Consider the following 24,265-nt stretch of genomic DNA (forward strand, 5'->3'; position numbering starts at 1 on the left):
GTGTTTTGCTGTGCTGTGCTGTGTTGTGTTTTGCTGTGCTGTGCTTTGCTGTGCTGTGTTGTGCTGTGTTTTGCTGTGCTGTGCTGTGTTTTGCTGTGCTGTGTTGTGCTGTGCTGTGTTGTGCTGTGTTTTGCTGTGCTGTGTTTTGCTGTGCTGTGTTTTGCTGTGCTGTGCTTTGCTGTGCTGTCCTGTGCTGTGTTTTGCTGTGCTGTGCTGTGTTTTGCTGTGCTGTGCTTTGCTGTGCTGTGTTGTGCTGTGTTTTGCTGTGTTGTGCTGTGCTTTGCTGTGTTGTGTTGTGCTGTGCTGTGTTGTGTTTTGCTGTGCTGTGTTGTGTTTTGCTGTGCTGTGTTTTGCTGTGCTGTGTTTTGCTGTGCTGTGTTTTGCTGTCCTGTGCTGTGTTTTGCTGTGCTGTGTTGTGTTTTGCTGTGCTGTGTTGTGTTTTGCTGTGCTGTGTTGTGCTGGGCTGTGTTTTGCTGTGCTGTGCTTTGCTGTGCTGTCCTGTCCTGTGCTTTGCTGTGCTGTGTTTTGCTGTGCTGTGTTGTGCTGTGTTTTGCTGTGCTGTGCTGCGTTGTGCTGTGTTGTGTTTTGCTATGCTGTGCTGTGTTTTGCTGTGCTGTGTTTTGCTGTGCTGTGTTGTGTTTTGCTCTGTTGTGCTGTGTTGTGTTTTGTTGTGTTGTGCTGTGTTTTGCTGTGCTGTGTTGTGTTTTGCTGTGCTGTGCTGTGTTGTGTTGTGTTTTGCTGTGCTGTGCTGTGTTGTGTTGTGTTGTGTTTTGCTGTGCTGTGCTGTGTTGTGTTTTGCTGTGCTGTGTTGTGTTTTGCTGTGCTGGTAAGGGTATGTGAGGGTGTGTGTGAGGGGGTGTGAAGGTGAGGGTGTGAGGGTGAGGAGGTGTGTGAGGGTGAGGAGGTGTGTGAGGGATGAGGGGGTGAGGGCGTGAGGGTGAGTGTCTCCAATGAATGTCACTGCTTCACCTTCTTTGAAAATGTTCAGTGCTGCAAATAGAGCATGCCGCCGTAATTATCACAGCATGAGGCCCCAAAGTGATAATTATCACAGCATGCAGAGAGCCGCCCCACGCTGCTGGAGCACTCAACTGCACATTAATTATAGTTGAGTGCTCCAGCAGCCTGGGGCGCCTGTTGACATGCTGTGATAAGTGGGTCTCATGCTGTGATAATTGTTGCAGCGCCTCAGGAAGTAGAGTTTCATGCTGGGATAATTGGTCTGGCGGGCTTGCAGCGCCTGACGTCCAACAAACGTGCACAAGCTGCTCAACCTTGAAGCTCGTTCACAGACCTGGGTCGGCTCGTGCCCAGGTCTGTATCGGGCTCGTTCACAGCTGTTACTCCCTTGACAGGGAGGAAGGTGACTATAGTCTCGCTGGCGGGAGCGCTTCGCGCTCCAACGCCAGCTCGACCTAAAAAGGTCTACATGTTTCAACCCATACATGGATTCAAGGGTTTTCGTCAGGACCGTGGTGATTTGAACTGGGTGGTCCGCCCACGCTAAGGAGCGTCCTGCCCTAGTTCAATTTAGAGACCGTAAATAGCGACTCCACGGGGCACGCCGAGCAAGAACCAAGTAGGTTTTTCGGTCTGATGAACAGAAGCGACAAGAGACGGAATCCTGTCAACTTGGTAACGATGGTGCCCATGAAGCGATAGTACCGCTTCTAAGCGTTTTTTTCAAAAGAGAAAAACGCACCTTTTTTCACGAGATCACTATTTACGGTCTCTAAATTGAACCTAGGGCAGGACGCTCCTTAGCGTGGGCGGACCACCCAGTTCAAATCACCACGGTCCTGACGAAAACCCTTGAATCCATGTATGGGTTGAAACATGTAGACCTTTTTAAACAATAGTTTTGTATATTCACATTCACATAGCACACTTTCGCTATTTTTATATATTTTAATACGACTTTTGACACTAAAGCCTTCCTAATTAGGCAAAGGTGCCACACTTTAATTTTACTAAGGGTTCAAGCACTCAAGAATAAAATACTTGAAGTGAGTAGTGTTGGCCCTTTTTAAACACAATTTTGATAGTCTTGAACACATAAAAAACGAAACCAGCTCCACTGTAATCAGGTGTCGCAGCACACCCTGTAGGCACTCGGCCTATGGGGTGGGACCCCGATGATGAAGCATGTCACCAACCAGGTTGGTGAGTGAGGGGTCTTCTATAAGGATATTTCTGAGGGATGTCAGTTTATTTATGCTATTCATTCATGTTTTCCAAATTTTGGGCTTCGTTAATAGAGCAGAATTTGTTCTCACGGATTCCGAAATGAAGAATGTTATGCAATGGTGGTCAGACCAGCCACACGGGAGGATAGATTCCAATTGAATAGAGTTGGCTTTGGCGATAAGATCCAAGGTCGCTCCAATGTCATGCGGAGAGCTTTTGCATAATTGTATCAGGATGAGATCAGCAAGGAAGGATTCAAATCTGTTACATATAGGGTCGTTCAGATTGTTCCAATGGAGGTTGAAGTCTCCAAGGCAGATGGGGTGGGGGCTTGAAGGATGGGTGGAGGGGAGCTGGAGAGCGGTTTAAGAGGGTGGTCTAGGGTGCTGTTGCAAGATAGGACAGGGGGTTCAGACTTGAGCAGTGTCATTGGTTGAGGCAGGGTAAGAGGGGGTGCTCAAGACATGTTGTTGGGTAGGAGAAGGGGCTCGGACTGCATCAGTGTCATTGGTTGAGGCATGGAGGGGGTCTGAGGGCCAGATGGGGAGAGGCAATTATTCCCTTTATTGTGTATTCACAAATGAAAAAAACAGTCTATCCATCTTGAAATTTCTCAAGTCCCTTTTCTGGTTTAACTTGTACAAACTCTCCTCCAGTTCAAATGATGGCATAAAAAGTATGCAATTAATTTGACAGGTGTGTAGGAAACTGGGTTTTAGTTGCAGTAGTCCCCCATACAAAAACACTTTTTGCCTAGTGTTTGATACAACTTTGAAGTATGCTGGGTTCCTGCTAACCAGGTCCGCAGTGCCAGTTTTCTTTGCGCAAAACAAGACAACTCTCCCCAATTGACCAGCCCTTTAGCACCACTGTAAGCCCCCAGTAAGTGGCATCCCTGGTACCTAGGGCACAGGTACTAAAAAGAGAGTACTGCAGAATATCTTCTGTCACTCTAGGGGACCCAGCACCAAACTCATACAGACTGCCACTGCAGGCTGCGTGGCAAGGTGCTCTTAATAGTGAAAACGAGACATGTCAATGTGTGCCATGTCCTCTAACACTGCATGTAATATTTGTAAGCCCCCCCTGCAGCAAGCCTTACAGCCCTAAGGCAGGGTGCATTATGTTACATTATATCGGCATGAGCGGATATGCCCCTATGCTGGTCAGTTCAACTACTGATAGTACAAGGGAACAAGGAAGCATTCTTAAGGTATGTACTTGGCACTGGTCAAAACGAGTTTCCCAGCCACATAGTGGCTTCAGTGAAACCTGTGTTGGCTGGTATCAAACAACTCACAGTGATTCCAGTGATGGATTTAATAATACATGCACCTAGAGGGTACCTTAGAGGTACTCCCTGAACCTTACTAGCCTTTGAGTGTCCTGGCTGACTGGTGTAGTCCAGCCGGCACGACAGACGAGTGTCTGGCCCACTAGGAGGTGAGAGCCGTGCTCTCAGAGGACAAACAATGCTAGCTCCCGAGAGATGTGTATTCATCTCCGCTCCAGGAAGTCTGGCAAGTCTGCATATCAAGGCAGAAGGCTTCAAAGGCCTTTGCTGCCTTTGATATAAGACCCAGGGATACCCCAAACAGGGAGATGCCAGTCACTGCCCTGGGTCCATCTCGCACCAGGACAAGCGGGAACATTAGCTATGCAGGAGGCATGCTGCACTGCCAGGCTGGACATTCCACTTGGAATTCCACCATTTTGTGTGCGGTGGAATTAGGAACACTGGGACAGGGTGATGCCCCAAAGGAAGTGGTCATCTAGGGGGGTGTAACGACCCCAGGGGTAAGTAGTCCATTGACGACCTCGCCTCACTCCTCTTAACACCCCTAAATTGAGTATTTAGGGGACCCCTTGATACCAGGGCTCCAGATTTCGACTGACACAAAAGAAGGAAGTGACAAAGAAGAATGGTAACCCAAGTACCAAGGAGTACAACTGACTCGGCGATAACCCTGCCAGCTGCACCTAACCCTTGTGGAGAAACCAACTCGTCCTGCCACTGTGCAGACTCCATCTGAGCAGTAAACAATCTATTCTTTAGTTTTGAATTATACCTTACATTTTAAAATAAGCTCTGCTCGACTACACACCGACAATAACTAATGCCAACATTATGCATCAAAGTACTTGTGCCTCCAAGAAACATTCCCCACAAATAGAAAACAGGTAATAACAGCCTTTGCCTTTACAAGGAAATGAAGTCTGATGATTTACCTCTTTGCTAGGATCAGACGTTTCTTCGTTGGCTTTGGCAATTGTTCCCCAAAGAAGATCATCCTCGTCGTCTGCTCCAGGAATCAGCCACTTCATCTCCTGTAGAGACACAATTCCAATAATATTTGACACCAACAGAGGTCTTACTTCTCTGCATGCAATAGGACAGTGGAAAAGAACAAGACATAACAGGGGTGTCCAGCATTAAAGCATGTGGGATAGATCACCCCTGGGTGCAAGCTTGGACCCTGATCCTTCAGGTTTTGAGTAGGAATATAGTTACTATTCATGCAGCAAATAGTGGAAAGACTAAGCTAAATGCCAATTTGTATCCTGAGGAAGACTTCACTACTGCCTTCATTTACGTTAAAGTACACTAGAGCAGCTATTCTCATCATAAAACATGTTAGGAGGCGGTTACCCTGAAAGGATCTCAAGATAGGACCCCATCCTTGCATGCTCTACAAATCGCAGTACAGACAGTACACGCTTATTTTGTACATGTGCTTTTCTCTAACTTAAGATTTTCCTGATTTGCAAAATCAGCGCAATTTGGGGGAAGCGGAGAAGCAGAGGTCACTAATTTCAGATAAAGAATTGTTATGACAGCGATTGTTGCTTCTTTTGTGGTCTATTAGGTATGGAAGTAGAAGGGAGATCCTGAAGTTTTCTGGTCATAGCCATCAACTTTGCTCTGATATTCCATTCCTAATTGTTAGCGAAAGGGGAAACACCAGTACATGGCGACCCATTGGATCGCTTGTGTTATTCTCAAAACGTTGATGATGGTTCCATTTTGACATAATTTGTGACTGAGTATGGTCTCTGCATGACTATTCCAAACAGGGTCAGCGTTTTATGAGTTCTGCGATACAAGCACAAGAAAAGCAATGCCACAGTACAGGCAACCTACCTGGTCGCAGTTTCTTTGGGACTGCAGGTGTGTTTGCAGCCGTCGTAACAAAGGCACCCCATTCCGAGACTGTCTCTTTAGTGTCCAGTAACTGTGCAACCTCTGCATAAATTGGCTCTTCCGCTGGATAGTTAACCGGCTTGTAATCTTACTGAGCCTAGGGAATAAGAGAAACAGAAAGATTCAGCCACAGCAGCTCACAGAAAAGGGTGAAAAAATCTCCAGCCACCAGAGTTCTCGAAACTATACCGCAAATCCCTTGTGAATCAGAGACATTATTCTAATCTTAACTAGCTTTGCACAGTACCCTTTCTTTCCGTACCTTTTGGTGAACGAATACAAACCTATATTATATGCAAGGAAGAAACAGTAACAGAAAGTAACTTGCATAAATGAAATGCTGCACAAGCTAACGCTACAAGTACTCGTCTTTACACCATGTGAAAAGGAAAGCACTCTGGACTGCTTCGAGGTGGCAGCAAAACAAGTCTTGCAGGCTGGCCTACGACTGGCAAGTTATTTAAAACCTAAGTAAATAATTAATGTGTGTGATTAATCCACTAAAGGAAAACTCCCAGGATTTCGGTCATGCTGTGCAGACCTGCAGAATTATTAATAAAAGCAGAGCAAACAAACTGTTAGGTCAATGAGGGGAGATAGTGCTAAGCTTGGAAACAAATCCTTTTACAGCGGATATTTGAGGGGCACAGACCCAGAGCTACAATTACTTGAGAAACTAAAAAAAAAATGTTCCACGATACACTTTCATGAATGACATTTATAACGAAGCACCATAGGAATAAGTTATATTCCTTGAAGGTTGATATTTTACAGCATCGTCGCTTTGAATTATGCACATCTGATGTGCACCATAAGACCTGCTCAATGGGAAACATGCTGCACATGGAAAGAAAGCAGAGAAAGCCAACAACCGTTACACTGGTGGAGTCCTGCTCATAGGTCCACCTGAACACGGTATCACTTCTCTTAGTATGTAGGACGCGCCTGGACATGCGCTGCAGAGGAGCAGGCACCCAACTGGGCCCAGAGATTTAAAACTACAAGGAGTAAACTCACTGGAACACTGGATGTACTTTCTATGCAGGAGGGGAGTTCTTCACTCCAGGTTTATTTTCTGAGACTGTCGTTTACTGTGCTGAACAGCTCCAGGGGTCGCCAACGAAGCTCAGCCTGCAATGCATGGATTGGTGGAAGGATAGAGGCCCTAGGTCAAGCCGGGTGCAACCTGCACCGTGCGAACAACAGAAGGACACAGAGCCTGGAGCGTGCTAGGCGGCTCCAGGGACTATCAGAGGGGCGCCTCCAGCACCACAGGGATTGCCAGAAGGACACAGAGCCTGGAGCGTGCTAGGCGGCTCCAGGGACTATCAGAGGGGCGCCTCCAGCACCACAGGGATTGCCAGAAGGACACAGAGCCTGGAGCGTGCTAGGGGCGCCTCCAGCACCACAGGGATTGCCAGAAGGACACAGAGCCTGGAGCGTGCTAGGCGGCTCCAGGGACTATCAGAGGGGCGCCTCCAGCACCACGGGGATTGCCAGAAGGACACAGAGCCTGGAGCGTGCTAGGGGCGCCTCCAGCACCACAGGGATTGCCAGAAGGACACAGAGCCTGGAGCGTGCTAGGCGGCTCCAGGGACTATCAGAGGGGCGCCTCCAGCACCACGGGGATTGCCAGAAGGACACAGAGCCTGGAGCGTGCTAGGGGCGCCTCCAGCACCACAGGGATTGCCAGAAGGACACAGAGCCTGGAGCGTGCTAGGGGCGCCTCCAGCACCACAGGGATTGCCAGAAGGACACAGAGCCTGGAGCGTGCTAGGCGGCTCCAGGGACTATCAGAGGGGCGCCTCCAGCACCACGGGGATTGCCAGAAGGACACAGAGCCTGGAGCGTGCTAGGCGGCTCCAGGGACTATCAGAGGGGCGCCTCCAGCACCACAGGGATTGCCAGAAGGACACAGAGCCTGGAGCGTGCTAGGGGCGCCTCCAGCACCACAGGGATTGCCAGAAGGACAAAGAGCCTGGAGCGTGCTAGGCGGCTCCAGGGACTATCAGAGGAGCGCCTCCAGCACCACAGGGATTGCCAGAAGGACACAGAGCCTAGAGCGTGCTAGGCGGCTCCAGGGACTATCAGAGGGGGCGGCTCCAGCACCACAGGGATTGCCAGAAGGACACAGAGCCTGGAGCGTGCTAGGCGGCTCCAGGGACTATCAGAGGGGCGCCTCCAGCACCACAGGGATTGCCAGAAGGACAGAGAGCCTGGAGCGTGCTAGGGGCGCCTCCAGCACCACAGGGATTGCCAGAAGGACACAGAGCCTTGAGCGTGCTAGGGGCGCCTCCAGCACCACAGGGATTGCCAGAAGGAGACAGAGCCTGGAGCGTGCTAGGGGCGCCTCCAGCACCACAGGGATTGCCAGAAGGACACAGAGCCTGGAGCGTGCTAGGGGCGCCTCCAGCACCACAGGGATTGCCAGAAGGACACAGAGCCTGGAGCGTGCTAGGCGGCTCCAGGGACTATCAGAGGGGCGCCTCCAGCACCACAGGGATTGCCAGAAGGACACAGAGCCTGGAGCGTGCTAGGCGGCTCCAGGGACTATCAGAGGGGCGGCTCCAGCACCACAGGGATTGCCAGAAGGGGACAGAGCCTGGAGCGTGCTAGGCGGCTCCAGGGACTATCAGAGGGGCGCCTCCAGCACCACAGGGATTGCCAGAAGGACACAGAGCCTGGAGCCTGCTAGGCATCTCCAGGGACTATCAGAGGGGGCGCCTCCCGCACCACAGGGATTGCCAGAAGGACACAGAGCCTGGAGCGTGCTAGGCGGCTCCAGGGACTATCAGAGGAGCGCCTCCAGCACCACAGGGATTGCCAGAAGGACACAGAGCCTGGAGCGTGCTAGGCGGCTCCAGGGACTATCAGAGGGGCGCCTCCAGCACCACAGGGATTGCCAGAAGGACACATAGCCTGGAGCGTGCTAGGGGCGCCTCCAGCACCACAGGGATTGCCAGAAGGACACAGAGCCTAGAGCGTGCTAGGCGGCTCCAGGGACTATCAGAGGGGGCGGCTCCAGCACCACAGGGATTGCCAGAAGGACACAGAGCCTGGAGCGTGCTAGGCGGCTCCAGGGACTATCAGAGGGGCGCCTCCAGCACCACAGGGATTGCCAGAAGGACAGAGAGCCTGGAGCGTGCTAGGCGGCTCCAGGGACTATCAGAGGGGCGCCTCCAGCACCACAGGGATTGCCAGAAGGACACAGAGCCTGGAGCATGCTAGGCGGCTCCAGGGACTATCAGAGGGGCGCCTCCAGCACCACTGGGATTGCCAGAAGGACACAGAGCCTGGAGCGTGCTAGGCATCTCCAGGGACTATCAGAGGGGGCGCCTCCCGCACCACAGGGATTGCCAGAAAGACACAGAGCCTGGAGCGTGCTAGGCATCTCCAGGGACTATCAGAGGGGCGCCTCCAGCACCACAGGGATTGCCAGGACACAGAGCCTGGAGCGTGCTAGGCGGCTCCAGGTACTATCAGAGGGGCGCCTCCAGCACCACAGGGATTGCCAGAAGGACACAGAGCCTGGAGCGAGCTAGGCGGCTCCAGGGACTATCAGAGGAGCGCCTCCAGCACCACAGGGATTGCCAGAAGGGGACAGAGCCTGGAGCGTGCTAGGCGGCTCCAGGGACTATCAGAGGGGCGCCACCAGCACCACAGGGATTGCCAGAAGGACACAGAGCCTGGAGCCTGCTAGGCGGCTCCAGGGACTATCAGAGGGGCGCCTCCAGCACCACAGAGATTGCCAGAAGGACACAGAGCCTGGAGCCTGCTAGGGGCGCCTCCAGCACCACAGGGATTGCCAGAAGGACACAGAGCCTGGAGCGTGCTAGGCGGCTCCAGGGACTACCAGAGGGGCGCCTCCAGCACCACAGGGATTGCCAGAAGGACACAGAGCCTGGAGCGTGCTAGGCGGCTCCAGGGACTATCAGAGAGGGCGCCTCCAGCACCACAGGGATTGCCAGAAGGACACAGAGCCTGGAGCGTGCTAGGCGGCTCCAGGGACTATCAGAGGGGCGCCTCCAGCACCACAGGGATTGCCAGAAGGACACAGAGCCTGGAGCGTGCTAGGCGGCTCCAGGGACTATCAGAGGGGCGCCTCCAGCACCACGGGGATTGCCAGAAGGACACAGAGCCTGGAGCGTGCTAGGCGGCTCCAGGGACTATCAGAGGGCGCCTCCAGCACCACAGGGATTGCCAGAAGGACACAGAGCCTGGAGCGTGCTAGGGGCGCCTCCAGCACCACAGGGATTGCCAGAAGGACACAGAGCCTAGAGCGTGCTAGGCGGCTCCAAGGACTATTAGAGGGGCGCCTCCAGCACCACAGGGATTGCCAGAAGGACAGAGAGCCTGGAGCGTGCTAGGGGCGCCTCCAGCACCACAGGGATTGCCAGACGGACACAGAGCCTAGAGCGTGCTAGGCGGCTCAAAGGACTATCAGAGGGCGCCTCCAGCACCACAGGGATTGCCAGAAGGACACAGAGCCTGGAGCGTGCTAGGGGCGCCTCCAGCACCACAGGGATTGCCAGAAGGACACAGAGCCTGGAGCGTGCTAGGCGGCTCCAGGGACTATCAGAGGGGTGCTACCAGCACCACAGGGATTGCCAGAAGGACACAGAGCCTAGAGCGTGCTAGGCGGCTCCAAGGACTATCAGAGGGGCGCTATCAGCACCACAGGGATTGCCAGAAGGACACAGAGCCTGGAGCGTGCTAGGCGGCTCCAGGGACTATCAGAGGGGCGCCTCCAGCACCACAGGGATTGCCAGAAGGACACAGAGCCTGGAGCGAGCTAGGCGGCTCCAGGGACTATCAGAGGAGCGCCTCCAGCACCACAGGGATTGCCAGAAGGACACAGAGCCTGGAGCGTGCTAGGCGGCTCCAGGGACTATCAGAGGGGCGCCTCCAGCACCACAGGGATTGCCAGAAGGACACAGAGCCTGGAGCGTGCTAGGCGGCTCCAGGGACTATCAGAGGGGGCGGCTCCAGCACCACAGGGATTGCCAGAAGGACACAGAGCCTGGAGCGAGCTAGGCGGCTCCAGGGACTATCAGAGGAGCGCCTCCAGCACCACAGGGATTGCCAGAAGGACACAGAGCCTGGAGCGTGCAAGGGACGCCTCCAGCACCACAGGGATTGCCAGAAGGACACAGAGCCTGGAGCGTGCTAGGCGGCTCCAGGGACTATCAGAGGGGCGCCTCCAGCACCACAGGGATTGCCAGAAGGGGACAGAGCCTGGAGCGTGCTAGGCGGCTCCAGGGACTATCAGAGGGGCGCCACCAGCACCACAGGGATTGCCAGAAGGACACAGAGCCTGGAGCCTGCTAGGCGGCTCCAGGGACTATCAGAGGGGCGCCTCCAGCACCACAGGGATTGCCAGAAGGACACAGAGCCTGGAGCGTGCTAGGGACGCCTCCAGCACCACAGGGATTGCCAGAAGGACACAGAGCCTAGAGCGTGCTAGGCGGCTCCAGGGACTATCAGAGGGGCGCCTCCAGCACCACAGGGATTGCCAGAAGGACACAGAGCCTGGAGCGTGCTAGGCGGCTCCAGGGACTATCAGAGGGGCGCCTCCAGCACCACAGGGATTGCCAGAAGGACACAGAGCCTGGAGCGTGCTAGGCGGCTCCAGGGACTATCAGAGGAGCGCCTCCAGCACCACAGGGATTGCCAGAAGGACACAGAGCCTAGAGCGTGCTAGGCGGCTCCAGGGACTATCAGAGGGGCGCCTCCAGCACCACAGAGATTGCCAGAAGGACACAGAGCCTGGAGCCTGCTAGGGGCGCCTCCAGCACCACAGGGATTGCCATAAGGACACAGAGCCTGGAGCGTGCTAGGCGGCTCCAGGGACTACCAGAGGGGCGCCTCCAGCACCACAGGGATTGCCAGAAGGACACAGAGCCTGGAGCGTGCTAGGCGGCTCCAGGGACTATCAGAGAGGGCGCCTCCAGCACCACAGGGATTGCCAGAAGGACACAGAGCCTGGAGCGTGCTAGGCGGCTCCAGGGACTATCAGAGGGCGCCTCCAGCACCACAGGGATTGCCAGAAGGACACAGAGCCTGGAGCGTGCTAGGGGCGCCTCCAGCACCACAGGGATTGCCAGAAGGACACAGAGCCTAGAGCGTGCTAGGCGGCTCCAAGGACTATTAGAGGGGCGCCTCCAGCACCACAGGGATTGCCAGAAGGACAGAGAGCCTGGAGCGTGCTAGGGGCGCCTCCAGCACCACAGGGATTGCCAGACGGACACAGAGCCTAGAGCGTGCTAGGCGGCTCCAGGGACTATCAGAGGGCGCCTCCAGCACCACAGGGATTGCCAGAAGGACACAGAGCCTGGAGCGTGCTAGGGGCGCCTCCAGCACCACAGGGATTGCCAGAAGGACACAGAGCCTGGAGCGTGCTAGGCGGCTCCAGGGACTATCAGAGGGGTGCTACCAGCACCACAGGGATTGCCAGAAGGACACAGAGCCTGGAGCGTGCTAGGCGGCTCCAGGGACTATCAGAGGGGCGCCTCCAGCACCACAGGGATTGCCAGAAGGACACAGAGCCTGGAGCGAGCTAGGCGGCTCCAGGGACTATCAGAGGAGCGCCTCCAGCACCACAGGGATTGCCAGAAGGACACAGAGCCTGGAGCGTGCTAGGCGGCTCCAGGGACTATCAGAGGGGCGCCTCCAGCACCACAGGGATTGCCAGAAGGACACAGAGCCTGGAGCGTGCTAGGCGGCTCCAGGGACTATCAGAGGGGGCGGCTCCAGCACCACAGGGATTGCCAGAAGGACACAGAGCCTGGAGCGAGCTAGGCGGCTCCAGGGACTATCAGAGGAGCGCCTCCAGCACCACAGGGATTGCCAGAAGGACACAGAGCCTGGAGCGTGCAAGGGATGCCTCCAGCACCACAGGGATTGCCAGAAGGACACAGAGCCTGGAGCGTGCTAGGCGGCTCCAGGGACTATCAGAGGGGCGCCTCCAGCACCACAGGGATTGCCAGAAGGACACAGAGCTTGGAGTCTGCTAGGCATCTCCAGGGACTATCAGAGGGGGCGCCTCCCGCACCACAGGGATTGCCAGAAGGACACAGAGCCTGGAGCGTGCTAGGCATCTCCAGGGACTATCAGAGGGGCGCCTCCAGCACCACAGGGATTGCCAGAAGGACACAGAGCCTGGAGCGTGCTAGGGACGCCTCCAGCACCACAGGGATTGCCAGAAGGACACAGAGCCTAGAGCGTGCTAGGCGGCTCCAGGGACTATCAGAGGGACGCCTCCAGCACCACAGGGATTGCCAGAAGGACACAGAGCCTGGCGCGTGCTAGGCGGCTCCAGGGACTATCAGAGGGGCGCCTCCAGCACCACAGGGATTGACGGAAAGATACAGAGTCTGGAGCGTGCTAGGCGGCTCCAGGGACTATCAGAGGGGCGCCTCCAGCACCAGAGGGACTGCCAGAAGGACACAGAGCCTAGAGCATGCTAGGCGGCTCCAGGGATGGCCAGTGTGGCTCAGGCTGTACCCCAGGCATTAGCAGAAAGATGAGGTATTCTCCACTCGGCAAAGACAAATTCTCTTAACATAGCAAGGTTGCAGCCCGCAAAAGAAACAAACTCAGAATTATAACCAAAAGCACTGGGGCATTTGAGTTTACAATAGCTTAAGATTTGAGCACAATTCTTCCATACATAAGGATATAGAAAACAAGAATCATTACAGAGAAAGTTATAACCACTGTCTTGATAAAGATGAAATAAGAATAAAAACCATTGAAACGCGTTGACGCAAATGTGTTTACATAATTCTAGGAGGAACCCGGTTCTGTAATTGAAAAACCAAGAGTGTATCCAGGCAGAGTCCTTGTATCTGTTTTATATGATATGTTCTCTAAATGACAAAATAAATTATAGTGTCTAAAGTTTTTATCTCTTCAATGTGGGGGTATAGTGTGATTTACGTCCTGAGTAATGTTGTGATGTTTGTATAAATTGACTCCATGAAATGTATTGTTGAGATTTTAAATTGTTTGATGAGAAATCATTTTTATTCTGTGACAATAGGATTTTAATAAAACAATTTTTGTAATTATGAGTTAGTAATTGATTTTATATTCAGTATGGTTTGAGCTGATAAGCAGTACAAGTGTGGATAATGATAAGAAATAGATTAATCGTAATCTAGTAATTGTCTAGGTGAATTGAATTTACTTCCTGAGGGAGAAGTCTGGTTTATTAGGTCTCGGTACGACGAACGCGCTGAAAGCGCGTTCTCGCTGCGAGAACTATAGTCGGCGTCTCAGCAGTCTGAGAACGACGAAGTGAGACAAGACCTGGCCGCGCGCAGCGTTTCCCCATAGGATAACGTTGTGTGCGCGGCCAGGTCTTGTCTCCACAGCATGGCATGGCAGACCGGATCGAGACGCGCGCCTCTCTGGAATACAGGGGGAGTCTGCAGAGAGGCGCGCGGCGCTGATAAAAGCTTCGCTGACGTGCTCTTTGTTTCTGGTCGCCCTAACCTTGAGCGGCCCCCTCCTTCCTGTTGCGCCTCACATCATCGTTATGCACAGTGCTGGCCCCGTCCTCAAAGCACACCAACATCTCTGGTATGAGCCGTACTATATAAATACAGTGGGCCCGAGATATGTCGACAGCCGACAGCTTGTTTATTGTATGTGTATGCTGAGAGCGGTGCCCGCTTTGGACACCGCGCTCAGTTTGCTTTTTATTTTTAGAAGTTTGTAGTTAAGCGTGGCACCCATTTCAGGGGCACCGCGCTCTGTTTATTTATTACTTCGGAGCGCGGCACACGCTCAAGGGACACTGCGCTCTGTTTGTTTTAAATCAGTGATTTTTAGATGATAGGTGCAGTACTGGAAAAAATGCCCGTAATGACGTGAGTGAGTGCTTACTCAAGCTGGGCGCTGTTCTGTATTATTTACGTTGTGCTTACTCAAGCTGGGCGCGGTTCTGTATTATTTACGTTGTGCTTACTCAAGCTGGGCGCAGTTCTGTATTGTTTACGTTGAGTGGGGGCGCTAGGCTATGCTCTTCATCAGGGGTCGGCAGTGCCGGTAGAAGCACTCTAGGGGTTGCACCGGTAGGATTTTGCGACTGTTCCACCTCGTTAGGGTCTTGGAGTTCAGTGCTGATTCATCCTTCACCGTTCCGCTCTGGCTTTTATTCTGGCGGTGGCGGGTGGCGTCTCCTGTTTGGAATAAAGGATCCAAAGAATGTGAATTTTTTTTGGGGTGTCAACGAAGGTGATGTGCGTGGGAGGGACCTGGCCATGGGTCGAATGTAGGCTTGCTTTTTTATTTTTTGCTAGAGAAGAGCTCTTTCCGCCGCTATGTCACTGTTCTAAAATGCGAATCCGGACTTGGAAGCTCATATAAATCCCAATCTAGAAATTAACATTTTGCCAAAGACCACTCGGCATCCGAGACCGTAAATCTTCCTCTTAACGTGCTCATCCTTGGGCATAGTTAACGGGGACATTTTCTGGTTTATGATCTCCCCAGACTTGGGTCCTGTCCATACAAAATATTGGTTTACCCATGTAAGACTCTCGCTGTCTTCAGTGTGGTTCGGTTAGTTTATCTATTTTTGTTGTAATTGATGCTTTCTGCCGCTGCACACTGTGCCATCTCAGCCCACAGCAGGAGGCGCGCAATCTTTTTTTTATCTCTCATGCCTGGCTGGCCTTCCCATCTTTTGCATTGACGAGTTTTAGTAAATGTTTGCACCTTTTGGTATGTGCTGGTGATCTTGTTATGTTATGTTATGTTATTTTATTTCTTTTATAGCGCACGGCTACTCCAAAGGAGCATCCCGGCGCTTTGGCAAAGAATAGCAGCATAAAAAGCAACCACACAACAGAAAAGAGCAGGAAAAGAAATGGGCTATTTCATAAAGAGCCAAGTTTTCAGGTCCTTTCTGAAAGTAAGAAGACAGGGAGCTAATCTCAAGGACAGTGGTAGATCGTTCCAAGCCTTAGGTGTTAAGTAGCGGAAAGACTGACCTCCCAATCTTGCACGACGAATTGCAGGGACAGTCAACATAGACAGACCAGATGACCTAAGAGTCCTGCTCGGTACATACCGGGAAAGACGTTTCCCAATTTATTTGGGGCCAATGCCGTGTAAGGCCTTAAAGGCCACAGTCAGGCATTTAAAAAGGATTCGCTTGGAGATAGGTAGCCAATGAAGGGTGTTCAATAAGGCCGTGGCACCAGCTCTCCTCGGGAGTCCAAAGATGGTACGGGCTGCCGAATTCTGGACAACTTGCAAACGGGTCATAAGATATTTCGGTAGACCCAAAAAAAGAGCGTTTGCATAATCCAGTCGTGACCCGATCAGTGCCTGAACAACTGTTTTCCTGTGGTTAAGTGACAGTAGAGGAAGAAATGTCCTCAACATCCGTAAATTGCCAAAGCATTTCCCAACAAGAGACAGGATGTGAGGTCCAAAGGATAGTTCACAATCTACTATCACTCCCAAGTTCTTGGCCTTAACAGCGACCTTGTCAGGGGGAAACATATCTTGTGGCCACCAAGATTTCCAGTCGTGTTCAGGGGCGCAACCGAAAAAGAGCAGCTCTGACTTATCAGAGTTGCATTTTAAGCCATGACATCTGAACCACTCAAACACCGCACCAAGGCAATCCCTGATCTGCATGCCATCAAAAGACCCACCCCTATCACATGTGAACAGGAGTTGGGTGTCATCAGCATAAGACACGATCTGGGCGCCGAAAGATTCCGCGACCTCCGCCAGAGGGGCCATAAAGATGTTAAACAGCATAGGGCTGAGTATGGAGCCCTGCGGGACTCCCACCTCTAGCGGAGCCATATCAGCGGAAAAGGGAGGCCCCCAGATTGTTTGTCGGCGGTCGGCCAGAAAGGATTTTAGCCAATTCCACACCGTTCCGCGAAGGCCACACTCCCAGAGTCTTGCAAGGAGGGCCTCGTGGGGAACGGTGTCGAAAGCAGCCGACAAGTCAAGCATGACTAACACGGCCTTTCCCCCGGAGTCGAGTGTTTCCCTGATGGCATCAGTGACCTCCAGCAGAGCCGACTCCGTGCTAAAATTAGCGCGGAAGCCGGACTGCGAGGCGTGCAACAGGTCGTTTCCTTCGATGAAGCTAGAAATTGTCCTGTGCACATAGCGCTCGGCCACTTTTGCCAGAGCAGGGAGAAGGGAGATTGGCCTGTAATTGGCATGGATGAGGGGGTCCAAGGTGGGTTTCTTGAGCAGTGGTAGAATCATGGCACGCTTCCATGCCTGAGGCACCTCCCCTGTAGACAAGGATGTATTCAACAGGGGATTCACCAGGATGTTAATGGCGGATGCCACTTTCCCCAAGCATTTTGCCGGACATGGATCTAGAGGCGAGTCGGATTTCAAGCCAGACAAAAGCTCCAAGGATGTACTGAGATCCATGGGAGGGAATACAGAGAGGAGAGGACCATGACCGTCCACAGAGCATGATGGCGTTAGATGGCTCAAATTCGATTGCGCACTAGAGAGAGAGGCCTGGATGGCTGTGATCTTACTGACAAAAAAGATGGCAAGTTGTTGTATCCAAGAGTTCGTATAAGTGTGATTAGGGGTACAGACAGCAGGAGAGGTAAACTCCTGGACCACTTAAAAAATTTCTTTGCAGACATTATCAGCCTCATCAATGCGATGTTCAAAATAGGCCTTTTTTTCGTCCCAGATAGACTGATGATAGGCTTTTATTGCTGCCCGAAATTTTAGTTTCTCAATTGGATCGTAAGCCCGCCTCCAGGCCCTCTCAGCCCTTTTACACTCCTGTCGTTGTGTCCTCAACTGAGGGGAAAACCATGGGGCCGACGCTCTGCGCTCTCCTAATTTAGGTCTCTTTGCGGGGATTAGAGTCTCAAATCTAGCTAAAAGCCATTTTTGGAGGAGAACAAGATTCTCCTCCAAACTTCCCAGAAGGGGGCAAGGAAAGGTGATGAGAGCCTCAGATAGCATATCCCCAGAGAGCAGATGAAACGGGCGTGAAGTCCGTGTGGCCTCAACTTCTCTCTCCCGAATAAGGACAGTGACAGGCAAAGAAAAGGAGATTAAAAAATGATCCGACCAGAGTAAAGGCTGTATAGCACCGACAGAAATGGGTCTCGTGGAAAATACCTGGTCTAAGGTATGGCCTTTATTATGTGTAGGACCTTTCACAAACGGAGATAGCCCTAACGGGGCCGTGATATCGATAAGTTTTGTAGCGTCAGGGTCACAGCTATTATCCATATGGACATTAAGATCTCCAAGAAGAATGCAATGATCAGACCTAAGACAGGGGACTGAAAGAGCTACTTGCAATTCGTCAAAGAAAGGTCCCGTTGATCCGGGGGTTCTATACAAAAGTATCCCAGTACACGCCTGGAGAGGGGAGAGATGTAAAGTGAAACCAAGGGCTTCACATCCCTGGATGTTCTCCACCGGAAAGGTAGAGCAGGGGATACTCTTTTTCACAATAAGAGCTACTCCACCTCCTCTGCCCGATGTTCTATCCCTCCTAAAGATGTTATAATTCGGAGGGATGGCATTAGCCAAGTCCGGTGCGGAAAAATCGCCTAACCAGGTCTCGGTCAAAAACAGACACGTTATATTGGAATTATACAACAGATTCCAAATATTAATGGAGTGGCAGTTAATGGACCTGGTATTAAGGAGAAGACATTGAAAAAAGACAGGTGTATTGTCATGCCCGGTTCCCTCTGCAGCCGGGAAACGCCACGCACATGACGGACATCCTTTCCTTAATTTCCTACCACCGGGAAAAATATGGGAACAATTTCCTCGAGGGAGGCGCAGAGCAAACAGCTCAGCCGAAGAATAGATCAGCATGTTTAACAGATTAAAAACAACAAGGGCCGAAATAATACAGACCACCAACAAGCCCCAAAAAAGCCGTCCAGCCCCGTCCGCCTCCGAGACGCTGACGGGCGCAGACGGGCTGGACTCAGGCGTGACTCCGGCGCTGCGTAGGCGCTCCCGCTGCGCGATCCCGCTGCGCTCACAAGGGAGCTTTATGTAGGCGAACATCCGCTCCCACAGAGCGCTAGTCCGCTCGTAGTCACCGCCCCCCTCCCGCCAAAACACCACTCAAAGATGGCGGCCGATGTTTTTTCCACCCCGGGACCCGGACCCGCTACAACAGCGGTGGTCACCACGATTAGAGTGCAGGTATGAGGGAAGGATAACCCCACTTTAAAATCAGGGGATAAACAAGTAACAAGAAAGCAAATATTCTAAAGGTAAGTTTTTATAAATGCAGCGCGATGTAAAAGCGCGGCGTGCGAAGCGCTATGCAGGGAATCCTTTACCTTAGCGAGGGAGAGCCTAGGACCGGTCGCCTTATGTAGGCGAACATCCGCTCCCACAGAGCGCTAGTCCGCTCGTAGTCACCGCCCCCCTCCCGGCAAAACACCACTCAAAGATGGCGGCCGATGTTTTTTCCACCCCGGGACCCGGACCCGGATGGGGAATTTTATATGAGGCTCTTCACACAATGAGTCTCACAGATTGGACGGCCCTCTGAGGTAAAAAGCCTGAGTCAGCCCTGCAAGGGCTGCACTTGTGACTCCAGGATGTTGAGGGTGTCCACAGCTCTTGCTTGAAACAGCCGATCCTTCCCCCAGGCACAATCCACAAAAAAGTAGAGTATGCCCGTGGCTCATAAGCCTTTAGTATTCCTTGCAGAGCCCTTGATTTTTATTGCGTTTCTCTTACTGCAGGCACGATGTGCTAGGGGATGCCTTTGTTAAAGGCCAGCGAGTAGGTGTCTGTGAGCACAGGTTATGTCTACTGGGCTAAGAGCACAAAGTAGTGCAAGGGAGCCTGCACGGGGTGCTTTACAGACAAGATGCCTTTACATGCTGTCTCGGGCTTGAAGAGTGAAAGAATCGGTTTAGTTTGAAGAGCTAAGGCGCCTGGTCTAGTGCCAGTGTCCGTATGTATGCAGTCTTGGGTACCTGGTCTAGTGTATTTTATCCAACACACGCTCTCTGAAGTAATGGTGCAGTTACAGTAGTGGGTTGACGCATTGGGTACCTGGTCTAATCACGGAGAAGAGCTGTCTAAAGAAACAACACTTCTGTGTGGTATCTCAAGCCTCAGGCATTTGCCGTATGCAGTGCAGCTCTGACTCACTCTCATTGGTCGCCTCCTTATAACACCAACACCGCCCAGGGGCAGTCTTACGCTTTGTGGAGGTGAACACTCGTATGTATGCAGCATATTTTTTCCCTTTATATGACATTTATTTCGTTGCAGTGTGTTCATGTATAACGTGTGCTTGACTCATGTTTACCAACTGTTAGTAGCCCACGATGAAAAGTGGTGCAATGCCGTCATCTCCAGTCTTATTTTTTGTTTAAAATCAGGCCATGTGAGTTTGTGTTGATAATGAAACTTAAAACAACAGGTCCCAGAATGCAATAGCAAAGAAATACTTGATTTGATTATCTCGGAACTGAATGGAAATTCCTCCATGGGTTACCACGTGTGTTGCATTACAATAACTGTGACAGAGTGCATGCTATGTAAATGACAAAATAGCAGAACAGATTCTCACTTCTGACAATGGACATCTAGAAATTTGAAGTTGTGCCATACTAGCTTAAAGGCTATTTTCTTCTTTAAGGCTCTGGCTTTTTTCTTTGGTACAGTACACTGCCTGTTAGAGAGCCCAGGGTAGCAATTGGGAATAATTTCATAGCCTCTGGAAACAAATCTTTCGGTTAAGAAACAGCCCAGTGTAACAATCGGGCATAATTCCATTTTTGAGCTATTGGCATTGTAAAGGACACTGCCTTCTATTTATGCGTTTAAAAGACCTGCAATAATAAAAGGCATTGTCATTTACAGTACCAAAAAGTCAAAGTTTCTAAAATGCGAGACCTGTTGCATTGCAAATGTTGTTAGCAGAAAGATAGAGTCTGAAGCGTTCCAGGCAGCCTCAGGGACTGACAGAGGGGTTCAGCCTGCATCCCAGGGACTGGTGGAAGGATGTAGATATCCTAGTGTATTTTGGCCACTGCAGGGACTCTCAGAGGGATTGACAGAAGGATGCAGAGTCTGGAGCATGCTAGGCGGCTCCAGTGATGGCCAGTGGGGATCAGCCTGCATCCCATGGATTGGTGGAAGGAGATATATAGCCTAGGGCGTGCTGGCCGCTCCAGAGATTCCCCGAGGGGCGCACCCTGCACCACAGGGATCAGCAGAAGAATACAGAGTCTGGAACGGGCTAGACGGCTCCAGGGACAGCCAGCAGGATCCAGTCTGCACCACAGGGATTGGTGGAAGGATATAGAGAGCCTTGAGCATGCTGGGTGATCCAGGGACCATTAGAGGTGCGCACCCTGCACCACAGGGATTGACAGAAGGATACAGTCTGGAGCGTGCTAGGCAGCTCCACAGACAGCCGGTGAGGCTCAGCCTGCACCACAGGGACTGGTGGAAGTATATAGAGAGCACGGAGCGTGCTTAGAGCTCCAGGGACCATTAGAGGGGCACACCCTGCACCACAGGAATTGCCAGAAGAATACTTAGTCTGGAGCGTGCTTAACAGCTCCAGGGACGGCCAGCGGAGCACACATTACACAACAGGGATTGGCAGAAGGATACATAATCTGGAGCATGTTAGGCGGTTTCAGGGACTACAGTGGGGTTCGGGGATTAGTGGAAAGATGGCTAGATGGTAGAGAGGCTACAGAGTGCTGGGCACTCCAGGGACTATCAACTGGGAATGACCTGCACCACAGGGATTGACTGGAGGATACAGTGTCAAGGGCATGCTAGGCGGCTCCAGGGACAGCCAGCGGGCCTGTACCCCAGGGATTAGCCGAAGGAAACAGAGTCAGGCAACTTTAGGGACTGACAGAGGGGCTCAGCTTGCAGCTCAGGAATTGGTGAAAGGATATTGAGAACCTAGAGCGTGCTAGGTGGCTCCAGGGACTATTAGAGGGGGGCACCCTGCACCAAAGCGATTGGCAGAAGAATACAGGCCGGAGTAATGGAAAGGAAAAAGGACTCAACTTGCAGTCTGAAGAGGACACGTGTGACGTCCAGCAGCTTGCATGGGACTGTCTAGTTTTTACATGTAAACGAAACAGATATTTACATATGTCAGCACAACAAAGCGAAATCAAACAGAACAGTTCCAAAATTCGTTAGGAATATATAGTCTGATTTACTGCTCATCATACAATAACATGCATGTTATATTCATCATAAGTCTATTCAATTAAATGCACATATATAAACCTCCTTTATTCTATTTTTCAGAAAGTTTAGTTTACTTCGTACAAAGTTACAATTCCTATGAAAATCTTCAAAGTTACAGATGTGTCCATGTAGCTTTCTGATAAGAAGAATCATCACTAATCAAATATGGCTGCCAAGATTCACATATTTCACTTAGATGTCAGCAATCATGCATTTCTGCTGTGAGTGTCTTATTTATTTATTTTATTTTATTTATTTATTTATTTATTTATAGCGGTTTTATAACGCGCTCTGTTACTACCAGAGTATCCTGGCGCGAAAGAAGAGAAAAACAAGCAGGTGGCCAAAGAAAACAGAAGAATTAAAATAGTCTAATAAGCAAATCTAAAAAGATGAGTTTTCAGTGCCTTCTTAAAAGGCACAAAATTCTGGATTGATCTTAAAAACAGTGGCAGAGTGTTCCAAGCAGAAGCCGCAAGGACAGCAATTGACTGGCCTCCAAGGCGCACTCGCCGAAAGCGAGGTACGCTCAACAGATTATGATCAGCTGAACGTAAAGATCGAGTGGGGGCGTAGCGGCTAAATCTTTTCCCAAGGTCATTGACTGCTTTAAATGCTAGTGTCAGGATTTTAAAAGTAATCCTTCGTGATACTGGCAGCCAATGTAGTTCTTTCAGATGGATGCGTACACTCTCTCTACTAGGCACATTACAGAGAAGTCTCGCCGTCGCGTTTTGAATGATCTGTAATCTAGCGACTAAAAAGGCTGGAGTCCCACTGAAAAGAGAGTTGGCATAGTCCAGCCGTGATAGTATTAAAGCCCTCGCAACCGACTCTCTTGCCGAAGGAGGGAGATATGGAAAGAACTTTCTCATAGCCTTAAGAGACCCGAAGTACACCCCTGTAACTTTCTTTATGTGTGCCTCAAACCTCAGATCCTCCCCAAACCATACTCCCAAGTTCTTTGCAGGGATGGTAACTGAACTTGGCAGGGGAAAATCCGGAGGCCACAGGAGGTCTCTAAAATTAAGCTCAAATTGGCCCTACAACAAAATTTCTGTTTTATCTTCGTTACATTTCAGCTGTGCCGCCGCTAACCAGCTGAAAACCGAAGAAAAACAGGATCGAATAACCTCAGTGCCTATTGCTGTACCAGGCCATGTAAATAATAATTGCGTATCATCAGCGTACGCTATAATTTTGGCCCCCATTTGTTCAGCCATCACTATAAGCGGGGTAAGATAAACATTAAAAAGCAGGGGGCTCAATGTAGACCCCTGGGGTACCCCGGTAGTAAGAGGCTTGGCAGAGGAGGAAAAAGGCGGGATCCAAACCCGCTGGGACCTGTCGGACAAAAAAGATTTCACCCATTCCAGTGCTGAACCCAACACACCTATCTCAGCCAATCGAGTCAGAAGGAGAGAGTGCGGGACAGTGTCAAACGCGGCAGAGAGGTCCAATAAAATTAGAACCGCTCTGCCGCCACTGTCCAAACACTCCCTAATAGCCTCTGTGATCTCCACCAGAGCTGACTCCGTGCTGTGTGGTGCACGGAAACCGGACTGAGCAGGGTGGAGAGCCTCAGAAGAATCAACAAAGGCATTCAACTGACGAAAAGCAAGTTTCTCTCCAATTTTCGCCATGGCTGGAAGCAGAGAAATTGGTCGATAATTGCCCGGCACAGCAGGATCAGCTCCCGTCTTCTTCAGCAAGGGAAGAAGCTTTGCCTGTTTCCATTCCTCGGGAACCTTAGATGTCTTAAAGGATAAGCCCATTATTTGCGAAACCTCCTTTGCCACTGATTCTGCCACTACTGCCAGCACCCGAGCCGGGCAAGTGTCACCAGGGGCGCCAGATCTCAAAGACTTAATCGCTACCAACGTGTCTTCCACTCAGGGGGGGGGGGAAATGTCTCCATCGTATGGGTGGGAGGCGCTGTAGATCTAACATTATCAAAAATCCTACTCCCACCATTAACAGCTCTGAGACTCTGCTGTATTTTGGAAATTTTCTCTAAGAAAAAAGAAGAAAGAATCTCACACCACTCAGTAGAAGGCTTCACCGATACTTGTTCTGCACAGGGGGAGAGAAAACTCTTGACAATAGAAAAAATTTCACGACTTATTGTTGGCCTTCTCAATTCTATTGACTAAGTATTCAGATTTAGCCAGTTTAATACTGGCATAATACTCCCGCTGTGCCGTGCGGTATGCCACCTTGGCTTGTGGGCAGTAAGCCGCCCGCCACACCCGCTCCAATTTTTTACAAGCAAGCTTAAGTATGCGTAAATGGGGCGAATACCAGGGTTGCGAGGGGGGCGACCTATCTCTACTCGAATTAGACCCTTTCGACGAGGCGGACATCCCTGCTCCCATCCACCCATCGAATAACTGAAGTGCAGAATCCAACTCAGTCCCCAGAATAGGCCTATTTTGATCAAGCCAGGCAATAAATTGCCTATGTTGATCTTCGGAGGGCACGTGTTCCTGCAGGACTTGGGCGTATCTTTCATGGCCGACCATGTAAATCTAATCAGCCGATGATCAGTCCACGTCAGAATTTGAGGGGCCTCGACCTTCAAGGGAAAGTTAGAACAAATAACATCCAGAATATGCCCACCCATATGTGTGGGGGAAGAAACCCATT

At 51.4% G+C, this 24,265-nt stretch overlaps 1 protein-coding gene across 2 annotated transcripts in view; it reads right to left on the reverse strand.

The window, feature by feature from the left end:
* Window positions 1–24,265, reverse strand: part of BRPF1 (bromodomain and PHD finger containing 1) — a 213,325-nt gene that overhangs the window by 131,996 nt on the left and 57,064 nt on the right. For both annotated transcript variants that reach the window (XM_078661854.1, XM_078661853.1), the window contains exons 4-5: window positions 5,330–5,486; window positions 4,417–4,515 (exon numbers count right to left, since the gene is read on the reverse strand). In XM_078661854.1, coding sequence (XP_078517980.1) covers window positions 4,417–4,515; window positions 5,330–5,486 — 256 coding nt within the window. The remainder of the gene's footprint in view (window positions 1–4,416; window positions 4,516–5,329; window positions 5,487–24,265) is intronic.

The sequence above is a fragment of the Lissotriton helveticus genome, chromosome 9 (genome assembly GCF_964261635.1).
Source record: "Lissotriton helveticus chromosome 9, aLisHel1.1, whole genome shotgun sequence".
Lineage (NCBI taxonomy): Eukaryota > Metazoa > Chordata > Amphibia > Caudata > Salamandridae > Lissotriton > Lissotriton helveticus.